Source organism: Brassica napus, chromosome A8, assembly GCF_020379485.1.
Source record: "Brassica napus cultivar Da-Ae chromosome A8, Da-Ae, whole genome shotgun sequence".
NCBI lineage: Eukaryota > Viridiplantae > Streptophyta > Magnoliopsida > Brassicales > Brassicaceae > Brassica > Brassica napus.
Genome location: NC_063441.1, coordinates 13,486,570 through 13,505,407, shown reverse-complemented (window position 1 = coordinate 13,505,407; position 18,838 = coordinate 13,486,570). Strand labels below are relative to the sequence as shown.

General features: G+C 36.3%; 2 protein-coding genes and 1 pseudogene across 3 annotated transcripts; 2 read left to right on the top strand and 1 right to left on the bottom strand.

The window, feature by feature from the left end:
* The first annotated feature begins 5,127 nt into the window (after positions 1 to 5,127).
* On the top strand, positions 5,128 to 8,961 carry LOC106361040 (annotated as a pseudogene).
* A 451-nt stretch (positions 8,962 to 9,412) lies between these two features.
* LOC106361062 (cyclin-dependent kinases regulatory subunit 1) lies at positions 9,413 to 10,452 on the top strand. The gene is made up of 3 exons (XM_048738857.1): positions 9,413 to 9,636; positions 9,711 to 9,771; positions 10,134 to 10,452. The coding sequence occupies exons 1-3, from the start codon at positions 9,584 to 9,586 to the stop codon at positions 10,284 to 10,286; spliced, it is 267 nt and encodes an 88-aa protein (XP_048594814.1). The 5' UTR covers positions 9,413 to 9,583; the 3' UTR covers positions 10,287 to 10,452.
* A 330-nt stretch (positions 10,453 to 10,782) lies between these two features.
* Positions 10,783 to 18,838, bottom strand: LOC106361060 (D-3-phosphoglycerate dehydrogenase 1, chloroplastic-like). Of its 2 annotated transcripts, XM_048738848.1 has the most exons (3): positions 18,402 to 18,838; positions 12,452 to 12,629; positions 10,783 to 12,193 (listed from the first exon to the last, which is right to left on the bottom strand). In XM_048738848.1, the coding sequence occupies exons 1-3, from the start codon at positions 18,771 to 18,773 to the stop codon at positions 10,938 to 10,940; spliced, it is 1,806 nt and encodes a 601-aa protein (XP_048594805.1). In that variant the 5' UTR covers positions 18,774 to 18,838; the 3' UTR covers positions 10,783 to 10,937. The 2 variants fall into 2 exon arrangements, with proteins under 2 accessions (XP_048594805.1, XP_013656210.2); XM_013800756.3 differs by lacking the exon at positions 18,402 to 18,838 and having other exon boundaries at positions 12,452 to 13,117.

Genomic DNA, 18,838 nt, shown 5'->3' with positions numbered 1-18,838 from the left:
AAATAGAATTTCATGTTGTAGTATATAAAACGCAACAAATACAATATCATGTTGTAGTATATAAACAAAACGCAACAAAAAAGAGACACACTATTCACTAAGCGAATGTGTTGTATTTGGCACATATAAGTGTTAGCCATATAAATACTTTCGACGTTTGCACATGTAACGAACACACGTCATTTTGAGATATGCTACAAAAAGTCATTAGGAATGACTTGAATATAACTATTCTCTTTTTGACGATTTGATTAAATTAAATCAAAGATAGTACTATGTATCATAAACTAGTTTTATTTTCACAAGATCTGTGGTCTGGTGGTAATTAACTTGAGGGTAAAAGCCTAATACACTGACCACTGGTGAATTAATATTTTGGTATTGATAAAGATAAGGGATCGACACATGGTAACACGTAACTATTTTAGACCAATTATATGGGACCAGAATATCATGTATAATTAAAAAAACTAATTTTATTTTTCTAATACTATAAAAGCATCTCCAAAAGAAATTTTATAACTTTAAATATATAATTTTTTGCTCTAAAAAAAACTTTAAAACTTCAAATTTAGAGTTTTGAGTAGTGAAACTTTATTTGCATTTTGGTCCTTATAATTAATTATACATCACATTTATGATTCTTAAGTATTTTCTCATTTATCGTTTTATTCTTTAAATAATTTGTATATCTTAAATATTTCAAATTTATTTTTTTAAATTTGAATTTTACACATAAAATTAAATAAAAAATTTCACATAAGATTTATAATATCTTAAAAGTTAGACAGCAAGAATATTACAAAATAAGCTTAATATTTTTTTTTTCAAAAATGATACACGAAGACATAATTATTACACAAATTTAAATATTAAAATAACACTAATAGACTAGTAAATTTGATCCAGAACCTCTAAAATATTTTCCAAATGAATTTTGTGTAACCGAACATGGAGTATTACAGAAATAATTTTATGTATTAATATGGTCTTATGCTTGTAGTTTAAAATTTAATTATGTATTTATATTTATAATTGTATGTTTTAGTGGAAGATTTTATAACTTAATATTATTATAATATTTTTATATATGTGCTAATTATTTATTAAAGTTTTATTAATTTATATTAATTATGATAAATATAATGACCATAATGTAAATTACAAATAATTTTAAAGTTAAATTTAAAGTTTTGTTTTCAGAGAAAAACACTTTGAAACTTCAATATTGAGTTTTGAAAATTTTAAAATATAGAGTCTTTTTTGGAGATGCTCTAATAAGTGCGTAGACGATTAACTAGTGAAATAGAGGTCTAAGAACCATCTACACATATTTTCAAAATGTAAGGCTTGAGAAGTTGGTGGATCAAATCAGTGCTAATGATTAATCATTAATTGAGCAATTATAGCAATAAATAGCAAATGAAAAATGTAAAAATACAAGGGTAAATGAAAAAAATTATGAAAACACAAGAAAGTGAAAAGGGTATAAATGAAGTAGGACCAAATAAAAATAAAAATGAAAATGAGGTATGTGAGCTGAGATTGCAGAACCTGTCGCCATGGCCCCCTTTCCTTCAGACAAACCAGAGGGAGGTCCCAGACCCTTGTTCTATTTCGTGATTCACATTATTGTATGCTTTTGTCTCCACACTTGTTTTTTTTTTCTGAACAAGTCTCCACACTTGTTTGTGTTACAAAAAAAAAAGTCTCCACACTTGTTTTTTTTTTTTAACATTAAGTCTCCACGCTTGACACATGCACGCATATTATACGCCTATTTATTATCAATAATAACGATATACAAGTTGCGTAACGTATCCGTACGTATAAATGCATAGTATAAGTTTAAGCTTTTTGTGTCATTTTCAATCAATGACGATATACAGCTGCGTATTCTAGTTTTAATGTGAAGAGGTCCAGATTTAAGAAAATGTATCTAGCTAGCTATAAATTAACGAGGATTGAATATACTTAAATTTCTTTATCAATAGAAAATGTTCGATGATATATTTGCTGAAATGCTGATATAAACATATTCAAACCAATGTTTCAACTGGTATCCAATGTGATATTTGTGTATCCATATAATTTAATAGTGGTCACGAATCACGATCACATGTATGAAGCCAAATCTAGTCTCACGCTTTCGCAAAGAAACATCAGGAAACATACAAAACATTTTGTCTTTTTTTTTGCATGACTTCGTCGATTGGAACTACAAAAGCAGTTTTTGTTTGAGTATATAATATTTCAAATGTCAACTACTTGTAGTCAATGTGATATATATCTTTCACATACCCTCCCATGCATACAAAATAGTGATATACGTACAATATGTATGAAATAAGTGTGATACAAATGTCCAGTACTTACCATAAGATAGAATAGCCTGTGTGAATTAAAACTACCGGACGCTATTTGACCGGGATATAAAATTTGTTTATCAAATAAAAAGTAATCACTAATTCATGTACTGAAGTTATAAGTAAATTATTTTTCCTTTGATATTACGAAATAGGAGATGATATGACTAGAAAATTCGTTTGCATATAGGAATAAACGTATAGATTGAGTTAAAGTCATCTGGCATCATATCAATCATCAACGAAGCTCTATATTACTCTTGAAATGTAAATTCAGTTTGTTCTAATGTTATATTCACTTTAACAAAATTTAGGTTCAGTTGTCAGCTAACATTTCCCTATAGCATTTTCCAAATTTTGCTATAATATATATGCGTAATTCACAAACTAAAGCAATTTCTAAACCATCTATATTTTCGTGTCAATAAATATGATTAACAAATGGACATAAATAAAAGAATAAATCTTTAAATAACTGAATTATTTATAATTCATGTTTGAACCAGTATTTGTTAATGAATACAAAAAAATGGGAGAGGGTAGGCTCATTACATGAAAATTATGGGAATGAAACGCTATATTGGTATTTTGAATTTCATGTTGTCGTATCGCATTGGAGTAAAGGTCATCATCATATGGTACAACGATTTCAGAGAAGAACGACGAAATTCACGAGATATGTATCCATGTTGTCCCAATTTATGAACAACGATTCACTGTGACACAAAATCTTTTATTTTATTTTATATTCTGGAATTTTACTTTATTTTGTTGGTTCATGTAAATAAAAAGACATGTAGGTATAATGTATATTATGTAATCGGCGGTTGGAACATACGTACGAATTACTTGGCCAAGTAAATGTCGAGATTTTTTTTCCGTCAAAGTCGTTTTTTATACTAAATTGACCCTAACACCAAAGTCAACATCAACATACTCTCTCCATTCTTAAAAATTTATGTTATAGTTTTTTCACACTTATTAAAAAAACATTTAAAATAGTATTTTTCAATACATTGTTTTTTTTAATTAACTATTCTAAATACTTTTTAACCAATGAGATTTTATTAAACACAATTGTAGTTTTTGAAAAGTACAATTTTTAATTAATTGATATTTTGAAAATGTAAAAAATGTATCTTTTCGAAACAATTTTTTTCTTCTAAAAAATGAATCTATAAAGAACAATGGAAGTAATACTAAAGAGGTGTCGTTTGAAATAGAGTATACGCTTTTGGACAGTGAAATGTTAGATGTTAGATTTAATCCGACTGGTCCAACTAGAATCAAACACAACATGTTTGCAGGGTTTAATCAAAGCTTGCATCTACGAAAATAGAAACAATAGCGAGTCAAAACTTGAATGTAGTTAGACAAACTTCACAGAATAATAGAGTCAATATGAGTATTGGGAGGGTCATTAATTGTTTCTACCAAGATATGGGTAAGAAATTAATTGCAATGGTAAATTCGAGATATGTTCAAAGAGTTGACAAAACAATACAAAAATAAATAAATAAATAAATAAATAAAGGTAAGCAAGTGCTCGTTCTCGAGTAATATCTATTTTAGGATTTACAACATAGTAATAAAATTGTGTTGAATTCGTTGAAATAATTAATGAAATGGGTTTTGGATGTCTCATCAGTCATCACTTCAAAAGGATGTCTTGTTCTCAGACAAAGATTTTGGAGTATCTTCTCTCTCGCCCTACCACTTTTAAGATCGACCCATCAGGCCATCACACCTCTTATCTTCTCTCTATACTATTTACTTTTACCTTTTCTCACATTATATATATATATATATATATATATATATATATATATAAAGTTTGGATGTGTGGAAAATAGATGGCATTCACTAACCTGTCCCATGTTACCTGATTCTAATTTACAACACAATCGACCTCACTCTGCAGTCTTTGCCAAGCCCACTAGGCAATTGCACTAAGTTCATTAGCCAAACGGCCCAAAGTACTTTCCAAAAAACATGGTTTAAAGAATGGACACACTTGGTTTTATTAAGATGGTGTGTCTTCTCAACAGAAACAACATACCTTTATGATTTTGAACAATTTCTACACTAGATTGATTAAAGATTGTCTAGTTAACAGATACTTAAGGTTAATCTAATGCTTCTGGATTTTTTTAAAGTACAATCAGATATCTAATAACGACACAAATATTCCATTTCAAGTATGTAGAAAAGGTTTGTTATATCATAAAAAATATATATTATAATTCTATAAAACATTATATCGTCATCAAGGACAAAAACCGGCCAAGCTCAAGAGCAAATGCATTATAAATCTACACAAAACTGCTTCAAGGATCTATCTGGGCTTAAAGAGTCAAGGATCATTCTCTTCCTCAAAACAACATCTTCCCGAAGCTGCTTCATTGATGGAATGATGAGTTTGTTCTGTGTATGTTTAATCTGCTTGACTGGTGCGTCTCGAGTTAGTTGTATCATGAAGATGTTAATTAGATTTACCAAAATGATCAAATCATATATGCCATTAACTTTATTATAAACAATGTTAAAGAAATTGGTAGGCGCATGTTCTATAATGGATTATCGTATAGTCGAATTATATATTGATTTATTTTGGTATTACTTGAATTAGCCAATATATTGATTTAGATCGACTTAGAACAATTTAAACTAGTTTAAAATGTTTAATTCAGATTTTTTTTAAAATCATTTTGGTTTTAACTTTTAAGTCAACAACCATAAGTGCGCAAAGACAGGGGTAGTATTGTAATTGCGTACACAACTGTCAGCGTCTGATCTTTTTTTTGTCTGATTGATTGCCCGCGACTACTCTTAACTTCTTCCATGGTTCAGATTCGAGTTTCGGAGAAGCGCTCTATCTCTCGGTCCTTATCGCCACAGAAGAGAGATCCTTCACTACTTGTTGTCTTCTTCGTTCCCGGTCGCGATCAACTCGTTTGCGATCTTCAGGTCAATGTCGCTCCTCCTCTGTTTGCTTTCCTCTCATCATCATCATCATCTGATTTAATCGATTTTCGAAAGAGACTTGGAACGCGTTTGCTACTTGATCTGTTATATCTTCTCTTCTCTTCTTCTTGACATTTCACGAATGCTTGTAGATCGTGTTCGGTTATGCATTTCTCGTTTATTGAATCAATGTCTGATTCGAAATTTGTCATCATCGTGTCATAATTTAGATTATGTCTACATCTGCAGGGATTCGAACCAGCTATATGGATCAGGGGGAACTGTCTACCAAGCAGGTTTGTGATATGATGTTATTCAACCTTTTGTTTTGGTCTGAATATGTTTAGCAAGATGTGAATAATGACAAGTTCTTACAAGATCATGTGCGTTGTTACATACTTAGATATGTCAATCATGTGTTTTTTGTCTGTGTCATTGTTTGAAAATGTTAAAAATCTATGTTGTTATTTTAACTTGCAGGTATTGCAAAGGGACATTCCATGGGAGACTTACATGGTAACTAAGCTTATTTCAGCTACCGATCTCCAGCTCCTAAGGCGTTACGATAAGAAACATGAGAGTGCAAGGGCACAGTTGCTCAATGAAGTAAATCTTCTATGATTTCTCTCCAATTTCAAATTGTGTCAGTTTCTCAGTGTTATTAGTGCTCGAAGTTGTATGATGACCGTGAAAGAATTAAGAAGTGATATGTTGTGTCGTTGTTGTTGCAGGATGGTCCAGCTTATGTTCAGCTGTTTGTTACCATCTTACGTGATATATTCAAGGAAGAAACTGTGGAATATGTTTTGGCTTTGATTTATGAAATGCTCTCAGGTTAATAAATACAACATGGCGATATTTGCATTCACCTTTTCATAATTTTGGATACTGAGTAGTAGTACTAATGCATAAACCTGTTTGCCAGCAAACCCAACACGAGCTCAGTTATTCCATGATCAATCTTTGGCACATGAGGATACTTACGAGCCTTTCTTGAGGTTAGATCCCTATGCAAATAGTTTTATTTATGACTGAAATTTGGTCTCGGCAAGTATTGTTTCCCATGCTATTGAATATGTTGCTTCTGCTTCGGAAAGGTCTAGGACTTGTTGGATGTTTCTCATTCTCTTACTTGACATCTTAACGGTTCAGATGTCCTTTCTAGTGTTTCTTGTATTCATTCTACTGTTTATATCTATGGTGCCAGACGAAACTTGACCTTACCTAGTTACAGGAAACAACTATTTCTCAGATAGATTAATTAATATGTCTGTGTTTATGTTTTATGGGACATTTTCATGTGACTTGATTTCTTAGTCATGCGCTTATGGTGTAGTGGTTCTAGCGAGAGATTCGTTGCTTTGTCTGTTCAGTCACTTGGCCCTTGTTCGTTTTGTTTGAGATCCTGATTTTAATCATGCTGAAAGTTTATTATTTCAACTAAAATCTTCCTAACAAAGGGAAAATATATGTAACACTCTACTGATGCAAAACTGCTTTCAGTTACATCTTTGCTTAATTTTGGCTATAAATCTTCGAAAGTATGCAAACTAAAAGTTGTGTCCTGTTTCAGGTTGCTGTCGAAGGGAAATTGGTTCATTCAAGAGAAAAGCTGCAAGATCCTTGCCTGAATAATAAGGTATTGTAGATTTTAATATTTCTTATCTGACTTTACTAATCATGTCTCCAACGTTCATTATCATTTACTTGGCAGGTCTTGTTCTTCTTGTAACATATAGTTCTAGGTCAAAAGCTGGTGCTATTGCTAATGGAGAAGCTTCGGGTTCTAAGAAACATATTACTACAATTGATGATTTACTCAGTGGATTGGTGGAGTGGCTTTGTGCTCAGGTTCCTTTTCTCCTTTTCTTCTTTATAATTAATAGTTAATGCTTGCTCTGCATTGTTGTTAAAAGTTAGTGATTCTTGAAAAAGCGTCCAACATAGGTTTCACAGTCCTTAATTTTGAAATGCAGCTGAGGCGACCTTCTCATCCTACTCGTGGAGCTCCAGTTGCAATCAGCTGCCTGTCCACACTGCTTAAGGAACCTGTTGTGAGATCATCGTTTGTTCAGGCAGATGGGGTGAAGTTACTTGTCCCTTTAATCTCCCCAGCATCCACTCAGCAGTCTATCCAGGTAACTATATATGTACGGTGGAAAGTGTCCACTAAAGCTGTAGATAAGTATTGCAGTTTCCATATGATTTAGTATTTGGTGGCAAGGCTGTGATTAGACAGACACTCAGTTTGAAACTCGTTATGTTTTTAAATTACTACTGAAGCTGTAGATAGTTTTGTTTCAGTTCATTTTGTCATAATGTCACAGTAACTAATTCGTGTGATTTGTACGCTCTTGACCAACAGCTTCTCTACGAAACATGTCTCTGCATTTGGCTTCTGTCGTACTTGGCAACATCTAGGACAATGCAAAGGCTCACGGAAGTGGTTAAGAGCTCGACTAAGGAAAATGTGAGCTATGTTCTCTTTGTTGATCAATCAGAATCTCTATCTACAATACCAAGCTTTTTTTTGTTTCTTTTATTTGTTTTGGATCATTAATTTTCAGACATGTTATGTTTCTGTGACTGTATATTGTCTTATAGGTTGTGAGGGTAGTCATATTGACATTCAGGAACTTGCTTCCAAAAGGTACATTTGGTGCGCAGATGGTTGATCTTGGACTCCCACATATCATCCACAGTCTGAAAACACAAGCATGGAGTGACGAGGTTAGACAAGTTCAATACAAATCTGACTACTGCTTCTCATTAGCGGTTATTGTAGTGATTCCTATAACACAAGATCTGTATTATTAGTAGATGCCATTGTTGCAAACGTTGTCATGGTTAAACCTGTTTAATTCTGAATTTTGGAAGGACTTGCAGGATGCACTGAACCAACTAGAGGAAGGTCTAAAAGACAAGATCAGGAAGTTGAGTTCCTTTGACAAATATAAGCAAGAGGTTCTTCTTGGCCATCTTGACTGGACCCCAATGCACAAAGAGGCTAACTTATGGCGTGAGAATGTCACTAGCTTTGAGGAGAATGACTTTCAGGTATTACTTTCTTCTTAACAATCACCACATGTAGGGCTCAAAACGGCTAACTATTTGGTTAAAACTTGTGGATGCAGATACTGAGGGTCCTCCTCACAATCCTGGACACGTCAAGTGATCTAAGATCATTGTCGGTGGCGTGCTATGATCTCTCGCAGTTCATACAGTACCATGCAGCGGGGAGAGTGATCGTAACAGACCTCAAGGCGAAAGAGTGAGTGATGAAACTGATGGGTCATGAGAACGCTGAGGTGACCAAGAACGCTCTCTTGTGCATTTAGAAGCTTCTCCTTGGTGCCAAGTACGCTAGCTTCTTGCAAGTTTAATGGATATTTTCCATGTTTTCTTTCTATATAATAGAAAGCAACCAAAAAAGAAAAACACCGAGACTGTGTTTCATTTTTAGTCATTTGTATTTGTTGTTCACACCAAACTAAACCTACTTCTACACTCCCACGACCAGCTCTTTTATTATTCGTTCTGGAAAAATCTGCTTTTGTATGCTTAAATAATTTGTGCGATGTAACTTATTTATTCTATAAAAAGAGCTTGAGGAATGCTCTTGTTACAGACATCAATATTGGGCCGGTTTGTTGTATGAGAATTTTTTTTTTTTTTTGGCTAAAAATGTTGTATGAGAATGTTGTCAGAGCATAATGCAGATGAGAGATACATGTATATGGTTTGAATCTTGGATTTAATTTGGTTGCATGTTTTGTTACATTTATGTTTTCTCTACTTAGTGCTTATGAAATGAAACGCAAAAATGCCTCTATCCACAGCATGTTTGATTTTATTGGCTAGTAAGCAAAAGGACAAATGTAATCGGTTTGATTAGAACCAAAACGAATGACCCAATTTAAATACAATCGGTTCAACCTTTCCGGTTTAAATCATTTTATTTTTCATCTCATCCCACGCAGAACGTGGTTTGGTTCGGTTCGTGATTCTTCCCCCTAAAAATTTTCAAAACTGAAAAAGGCCAAAAATAATAATAATATAAAAACCGTTGGCTAAAAAATAAAACCCCTAGATTTCCAGTTAATTACATTGATACCCCCAATCACACTTTTAACTCCATTTAATACACTCCTCGTCACTTTAGGGTTCTCACTCCAAAAGCGATCGATCGATCTATCTGAATCATCATCTCGTTTCCGTTTCAATTGGTAGGGTTTTTGAATCGACGAGAAGAGATGGGTCAGATCCAGTACTCTGACAAATACTTCGACGATACTTTCGAGTACAGGTATGTATACAGCTTCAATTTCGTCTCCAAAATTTCCACAAGAGCCTTGATCTGTTGTGTACGTGTACCTACAGGCACGTCGTGCTTCCTCCTGACACCGCTAAGCTTCTTCCCAAGAATCGTCTTCTCTCCGAAGTAAGTTTTCTTCTTCGCGTTCCTGATTCCGTGATTGTGATCTGATAATCGCTTAATCGAAAGCTCGATAACTCTCTCTGCTTAGGGATTGCGATTTGAAGTTATCTATGGAATCGTATACTCTGGATTTACAAATACGAAGAGCGTTCTCGCTAACTCTTAAATAGATGCTTTTTGTGTGTGTGTTTTTGATATCAAGAACGACTCTTGTTAGGTTTCTATAGATGTAGAACAGTGTTTGGGATGTTTAAGATTCTATACTTGTTACTTGGTGCTGCTACCTACTGGTGAAGATGCAGTATACATTCTTGTGTTTATCTCTCTGATGCTCAAATGTATTGTGTTTTTTTTTTTTTTTGTAGAATGAGTGGCGTGCGATAGGAGTGCAGCAGAGCCGTGGATGGGTCCATTACGCCATTCATCGTCCAGAGCCACACATCATGCTCTTCAGGAGGACTCTCAATTACCAGCAGCAGCAGCAGGAGAACCATGCTCAAAACGTCCTCGCTAAGTGATTCTGAGTTGTGTGCTACAAAAACATTGGCTGTTGTTACTTGTTATGTTTCTTGTAAACATGGTTTGTGAACCACCTCTAAATAACTTTGTGTTCATGTTATCTTGGTTGGAGAAAAACATGTGAGTGATAAAACTGACTACTTTGATGTTATGCATTGTTTGATATATCGTGTTTCTTCTTCTTCTTTTCCAACACATTTGCTCTCAATCATATTCATTATTGTAGTTAGTTGATAGAGTTCCATACTCTATTTAACTAATTGTCTAGATTAACCTTTGACTTAGCAGCTGTTCAAATCCAATTTTCAATATCATATTCGATGTTGAGTTGGATAGCCCATGTAACTAATTGACCAGATTTTAAATTGTCATTATAAAATGAGCTTGTCCCTAAATCTTTTGTTGATATTACAACAAGGGCCAAATTCAAGTTTCGCAATAGAGCTTTCAAGCAGAGAACATGATTCAGAGAAGAAAGAAACAACGCAGAAAAAGAGTTGAAAACATCACCGAGTTTACTACTCTCAACATTACCAAAATTGTCTGAAAATCCAAAGATAAACTTTATTGCCTAAAAACCCAACAAACGGAAAACACTTCATCAAATCCTCCCTCACATTCAAGGTACAAGAATCAACAACACAGCAAACTTAGAGCTTGAGGAAAACAAACTCCTCAATCGCTGGGATCTCTCCAATCTTCTTAAGAGTCTCCTTGCTTGGCTGATCATCCACTCCAATCGCCATGATGGCTTGCTTCCTCGGTGCAATCCTTCCAACGCTCATGAAGTTAACATTGACATTAGACTCTCCAAGGATGCTCCCCACCGTCCCAATCATACCAGGTTGATCAACCTGCCTGCACAGTATGATACTACCTTCAAGAGTCACATCCACCTCAAAAGATCCAACCTTTGTCAAATGCGGGATCCCATCTTTCACCCTTCCTTCCACTTTCACCTCTCCTGACTCAGACAACGAACTCGCGAACTTGGACTCCACGTTGCCTAGCTGAACTGTTATTGTCTCCAACGGGTTCTCTGGTGACCCGTCCAAGAGCACACGCTCCTCCGAGAGCCTGAGACCTCTCTGCTTGGCTGTGAAGTCAGCGTTGACCAAGTTGACGTACACGTCAGAGATCGGCTCGATGATTCCCTTGGTGATCATGGCTCGGAGCAGTCTTGTGTCGAGATCATCAGTGGCTCGTGCTGACGTGTAGGAGACTTTCACGTTCTTCACGCCGCTTCCTCCAGCCACGAGCTGCACCGCTAGTCTCCCTAGCTTCTCGGCTAGTATCACATATGGTTTCAGCTCAGTCAGAACCTCAGCAGAGACCATAGGTGCATTGACAGCAGTAGCAGCGAGCTCTCCGTTCAAAGCTCCAACAACAGCTTCAGCGATCTCAATAGCAACTCCTTCCTGAGCCTCCATCGTGCTGGCTCCAAGATGAGGTGTCACAGTGACATTCTCGTGCTGCACCAGAGGGCTGTCTTTAGCCGGCGGCTCTTTAGTGAAAACATCAAGCGCAGCCTGAGAAACAATCCCAGCATCCAAAGCCCTCACCAACGCGTCTTCGTCTATCACACCTCCACGAGCAACGTTAACGATACGAACTCCCTTCTTCATCTTGGCGAAGGTCTCGTCGTTGAGTATCTTGTTCGTTGCAGGTGTAAGAGGCATGTGGAGCGAAATGAAATCCGCAGTCGCCAAGGCCTCGTCGAAGCTGACCAGCTCAACACCAATGGCGTGTGCACGGTCTGCAGGTGCGTAAGGATCATGAGCAATGACACGCATGCCGAGACCTTTGGCACGACGAGCAACTTCGGTACCAACTTTCCCGAATCCCATCACTGCGAGGGTCTTGCCGACAAGTGAAACACCCACATACTTGTTCCTCTTCCACTCTCCTGCATTACATAGAGACATTAAAACCACGATTACACATACAAGAAACCATCAAGACTCCAACTTTCATCAACAAGGTTTAGCAAAATACAAGACTTTAAGTTTAAACGTATTCAAAGTATCAAACTTTAAGTTCAAACGTATTCAAAGTATCAAACTTTAAGTTCAAACGTATTCGAAGTATGAAACTGTATGTTCAAATGTATTGAAAGTGTGAGACTTTATGTTCAAACGTATTGAAAGTATGAAACTTTACTGACCAGCTTTAACAGACGCATCAGACTGAGCGACGTTTCTAGCCATGGAGGCTAAAAGTGCGATCCCATGCTCAGCGGCGGCGATCGTGTTAGCCGTGGGGGCGTTAACGACAAGACACCCAAACTCAGTCGCGGCGCTCAGATCCACGTTGTCAATCCCAACACCAGCGCGTCCAACAACCTTGAGACGTCCGCGAGAGGACTCGAAAACCTCCCGACCAACTTTAGTTCCACTGCGAACGATCAAGGCGTCGCAGAGGGAGATCTTGGTGTTGAGCTCCTCGGGGGTCATGTTGTAAGAGCAGTCGACATTCGCGAAACCCTCCAGGAGCTTCACGCCGGCCTCGCCGAGCTTCTCCGCGACGAGGATCGTGGGTTTGGATCCGTCTCCGGCGGTGCAGGATACGAGGACGAGGCGGCGGCGAGGGGTGTTAAGGCTGCGAGATGGGAGGGAGATGGCGGATGGGAGAGGGGATCTGGAGGAGAGGGAAAAGGTCTTGAGGGGGTTGGTGGCGGCGACGGAGATCGCGGAGGATGCGGCGGCGGCTGACATTGCTAACCGCTTTGTTGAGTGATGTGTGAAGTAGAGAGAGAGAGAGAGATCTAAAGGGTTACTTATGGTGGCGGTGTTGAGGGTTTTATAGTCGGTTTAAGGGGTTGGTGTGATGTGATAGTGTAGGAGAAGGCGATGGACTCTCACGCGCCTTATAAGCGACTGAGCGGAAGCATGCAATAACAACAGCTTTTTCTCCGACCATTAGACAGATTAGAGAAAGGTTTTACCTGAATCTTAGGGACTTATGTGAACATTTACTACACATAATGTTTGATTTAGCCAAAAGCAGGCACGATTAAAACTGCTTGCTCATTAGGAGGTAAACAACAAATAATGCTGGTCTCGCGCGTGGGTATACTTTCAGGGTTGGGGTGGGTTTTTGTAGTTTCCAAATGTTTCGCCGAATAGAGGTGTGCATCTATTAAAGGAAAAGCAGCCTTTACAAATAAAATTTGGCAACTTCGAGTAAAACTCAAAAAAATATTCATTTGTTACACATATCTTAAGCATCGAAGATTTTGGCACTGCAAAGTTAGATCTTGAAGCCTTAACGTGGTGGGGACATGGCAGATCATTGCTGCAATTTTAAATACTGTATCCTTTTCAATACTTTAAACATTTAAGCAAAGAAAAAGGCAACAAAACTGCTTGCTCATTAGGAGGTGATTCAAGTGAGAGATCATGTTTGGCAGAGCCAGTTATTTATCCAGATCTTAAGCTTCCATAGGATTTCAGCTTATTCGACAGAAAAAAAGTCAACTCAAATTACTTCTAATGTTCTACTAGTAACTATGGAGCAGGAATGTTGGCACACATAAAACAATGTTACATGAGGAGGAGAGATGGGAAATGCTAAACACTATAACTTACTAATTTTTTGAATTGTCATCAACATACACAAATTCAATTAAGATTGGACTCGGTATCTATAAAAGTAAAATGGGATGGTTGATTATGAGCACCACGTACAATATTGTATGTCTTTGAATTTCGAATCCGAGGATGTACGTAATCTGAAAAATCTAAAAGTTTTTCTTGATCAATTGTGTTTCTTCGTTGTAAGTTACAAAAGCAGCCCATTCCAAAAACATTTTCAACACTTGAAAACAATATATCGTAAACGTCACATAAAATTCTCAGAAATGAAAATTTAATAATATATTAATGATATTATAAGCGAATGTCCTTGTTCTAACCCAAATAGTAAAAGATCACATCAGAAAGGAGGTACGCACTAGAGAGAGTTTCACTTTCACTAATTGAAAAATATTTGTAGACTTCAAATTTGAATGCATAAAGGGAATTCAAGGGATTTTTGCAAAATTGACCTACAACTTAAAGTCAAACACAAAACTAACCTCCTTTTTTTTTGAAAATTGGTTTTGCCCTATTCACCCCACAAGTTCATATAATTTACGAAAATGCCATCAATTTTTTTTTCTTTTTTTTTTCGAAAATGACATTTTTACTCTCTCACCCTCATCATCTTCAAGTAATTACAAGATTGCCATTGTCATCAATACCACAACCACCATGAACAACCAATTTGAAGCTCTTAATGCTCCCAAAATCGATTTACCCTTCTTCTTTTTCCATTCTTGTGAACTAAACACAACATATCTCTCAATTTCTCTCCACAATGAGCTAAAAAAACCCAAGATTTTGATTCTAAATTTTTTATGGTTCATAGAGTCATAGAAGCTAACAATTATGGGTGGGTGACTTTCGTTTGTGATTCTGTGTGCTTGGAGAAGCCTTGTGTATGCTAAGGAACTTATCTCACCAATTTAAGGTATGACATCGAGTTTTTTTCCAGATCTGTTCGTCAAACGACTTACTTGGGAAGTCGTCTGGCTGTAGACGACTTACCTTTCAGTCGTCTGGCTGTAGACGACTTACCTGGAAGTCGTCTGGTCAACGCAGAGGTTATTTTTACAATTGACTTTGAAATCTGTAACCTGAGACGACTGAAAGTTAAGTCGTCTACTATTGTTTGGATTCAAAAAAAATTCCAAAGAACCTAGACGACTTACATTTCAGTCGTCATAGGTTAGTTTTGCATTTGACTGGATAATTTCAGAAGTTTGACTTCCCCAGACGACTTACATTTCAGTTGTCTGGCGAAAATTAAAATAATAATATTTTTTAAAAGTAGACGACTTAAAGTTAAGTCGTCATAGGTTAGTTTTGCAATTGAAAAAAAAAACTTCAAGATTTAATTATACACAGACGACTTATAATTCAGTCGTCCACCAGACGACTTAATTGTAAGTCGTCCAGGACTTTTTTCCGAGATTCTGGTCAAACCTCGTAAATCCTAGACGACTTACATTTCAGTCGTCTCGTGGACGACTGAATTATAAGTCGTCTGTATATAATTAAATCTTGAAGTTTTTTTTTTCAATTGCAAAACTAACCTACGACGACTTAACTTTAAGTCGTCTACTTTTAAAAAAATATTATTATTTTAATTTTCACTAGACGACTGAAATGTAAGTCGTCCAAAAAGTCAAACTTCTGAAATAATCCAGTCAAATGCAAAACTAACCTCTGACGACTGAAATGTAAGTCGTCTAGCTTTTTTGGAGTTTTTTTTTTAACCAAACAATAGTAGACGACTTAACTTTCAGTCGTCCGAAATAACAGATTTCAAAGTCAATTGCAAAAATAACCTCTGCGTTGACCAGACGACATATAGTTTAGTCGTCTAGACAACTTAGATTGAAGTCGTCCGCGTCTTCTCCACTAGTTTTTAAGTCTTCTACGTTAGTTTTTGAATAACTTGTATTTTTAAGAATGATAAGTAACTTCAAGATATGTAAAACTCATATTTACAAAATATGTTCTCTCCCTTAGTTTTACTAAATTTGACTAAGTTTTTCAATGCAAACTTATAAAAAATATGATATGCTTTGACTAGTTACTATTGTTTGTTTCCATCTCTTACCAACATTCTTGTTTATTATGATGAGAAAAAGGCCATTGGAGTTTATTATTGCATATGAGAGATCCAAAGATAAGAAAAAGGCTACTGAAGTCTATTATTTCATTGATTTGTAAATGTGTAAACACATTGTTAGCACATTTAATACATCTTGGAAAATATTATTACTGATTTTACAAAAAATTCACAACTAAAAGAGTATACATGCAATTCACAACTTGAGTAGATGAGTAGACAAGACCAGACAACTTGAGTAGATGAGTAGACAAGACCAGACAACTTTTAAGAAGTCCAGATGACTTCTAAGAAGTCCAGACGACTTCCAGGAAGTTCAGACGACTTTTAGGAAGTCCAGACGACTTCCAGACGACTTTACAGGAAGTCCAGACGACTTTACAGGAAGTCCAGACGACTTTACAGGAAGTCCAGACGACTTCCAGACGACTTTACAGGAAGTCCAGACGACTTTACAGGAAGTCCAGACGACTTCCAGATGACTTTACAGGAAGTCCAGACGACTTTTAGGAAGTCCAGACGACTTCCAGACGACTTCCAGACGACTAACAAGTAAGTCGTCCCAAAAGTCTTCCAGATCTGAAAAACCTGCATATTAAATCCAGATCTGAAAAACCTGCATATTCAAAAACGTTCAAATGGCTTAAAAACAGAAAAATGAATGGAAGATTAGATAAATCTACCTTTATAGAACACACAAAAATACATATCTAAAAATAATAGATCTACCTTTAAATTAGTGGAAGATGAGTACCATCTAATTAAAAACCTGCAAAAAAAAATAGATTAGTAACAAAGACATGAGACAAAATTGAAAAATTCATATAAAGTTTGGTGTTTTCAAGTCAAAGAGATTAAAGTGGGTTTGGAGAGTTTTAGTTTGGGAAAAAAGTAAGAACTTTATACAACAAGAAGTTACCAAATGAAGAAAAATCAGACATAAGAACTTACCAAAACGCTCAGAAAAATCCAGACGACTTCCTAGAAGTCCAGACGACTTCCTGGAAGTCTAGACGACTTCCTGGAAGTCCAGACGACTTCCTGGAAGTCCAGACGACTTCCTGGAAGTCCAGACGACTTCCAAGAAGTCCAGACGACTTCCAGACGACTTCCAGACGACTTCCAGACGACTTCCAGACGACTAACACGTAAGTCGTCCCAGAAGTCTTCCAGATCTGAAAAACCTGCACATCAAATCCAGATCTGAAAAACCTGCATATCCAAAAACGTTCAAATGACTTAAAAATAGAAAAAATGAGTGGAAGATTAGATAAATCTACATTTATAGAACACACAAAAATACATATCTAAAATTAATAGATCTACCTCTAAATTAGTGGAAGATGAGTACCACTTGATTAAAAACCTGTAAAAGAGATAGATTAGTAAGAAATACATGAGACAAAACTGAAAAATTCATATAAAGTTTGGTGTTTTCAAGTCAAAGAGATTAGAGAGAGGTTGGAGAGTTTTAGAATGATGAACATTACATTTTTGTTGCAGCCATTTGAGAGGAGGAGAGAGAATGTGTAAATTTTTCTTTATATAGGGAGGCAAAAAATCTAATTAGGTTAAATATTTTTGACTCAGACGACTTCCTGGACGACTTACATTTCAGTCGTCTGGTGAAGAAATTAAAACAGACGACTTACATGTAAGTCGTCCAGAAGAGTTTAATATTTTTAGCGGGAAATTAAATATTTTTAGTGGGAAACTAAAATAGAAGACTTTCCAGACGACTTACAAGTAAATCGTCTGGACGACTTACAAGTAAGTCGTCTGGACGACTGAAATATACGTCGTCCGGGTAAATTATTCAACAGACGACTGAAATATAAGTCGTCCACACCCTAAACATAACCCCTAAACTTAATTATCTAATTAAACACTTCATAAAATCAAATCAAACTTGAAAAGTGTTTACTATACACAGAAATAAACACATATAAGTGAAAACTAATTTCTGAAAAAAACATTTTAGTTTTCCAAAATCTAACCCTAACAATCCATACAATACTACAACATATGTTTGCCAAACTCCTAAACCAAAGTATTTCATGATTCACTACTTCCACTCATCTATCTTCAAAACAAATCAATTTTATCATATCTTAATTTATATCACTTAAAATTGTTTATAATTACTTGATTTTTATTTTTCACGCATCAAAATATTTTTTACAAGATTTATAAATTATTTTTAAAATAAGCTGGTACCAGACGACTGAAACTTCAGTCGTCTAGACGACTTCCAACAATTCAGACGACTCAGACGATTTACTGGGGCTATATTCGTAAAAATGGCTTCTGTTTTTTTGTTTGGTCACAAGGGGCTGAGCTGTAATTTCACTAGGCTTTTAGGTTAGTTTTGCATTTGATTCAAGTTTGGGTATAGGTTTGGGATTAAAATCAAGTTGTGGGTTAGTTTTGGCAAAAACCTTGAGACGTCCGCGAGAGGACTCGAAAACCTCCCGACCAACTTTAGTTCCACTGCGAACGATCAAGGCGTCGCAGAGGGAGATCTTGGTGTTGAGCTCCTCGGGGGTCATGTTGTAAGAGCAGTCGACATTCGCGAAACCCTCCAGGAGCTTCACGCCGGCCTCGCCGAGCTTCTCCGCGACGAGGATCGTGGGTTTGGATCCGTCTCCGGCGGTGCAGGATACGAGGACGAGGCGGCGGCGAGGGGTGTTAAGGCTGCGAGATGGGAGGGAGATGGCGGATGGGAGAGGGGATCTGGAGGAGAGGGAAAAGGTCTTGAGGGGGTTGGTGGCGGCGACGGAGATCGCGGAGGATGCGGCGGCGGCTGACATTGCTAACCGCTTTGTTGAGTGATGTGTGAAGTAGAGAGAGAGAGAGAGATCTAAAGGGTTACTTA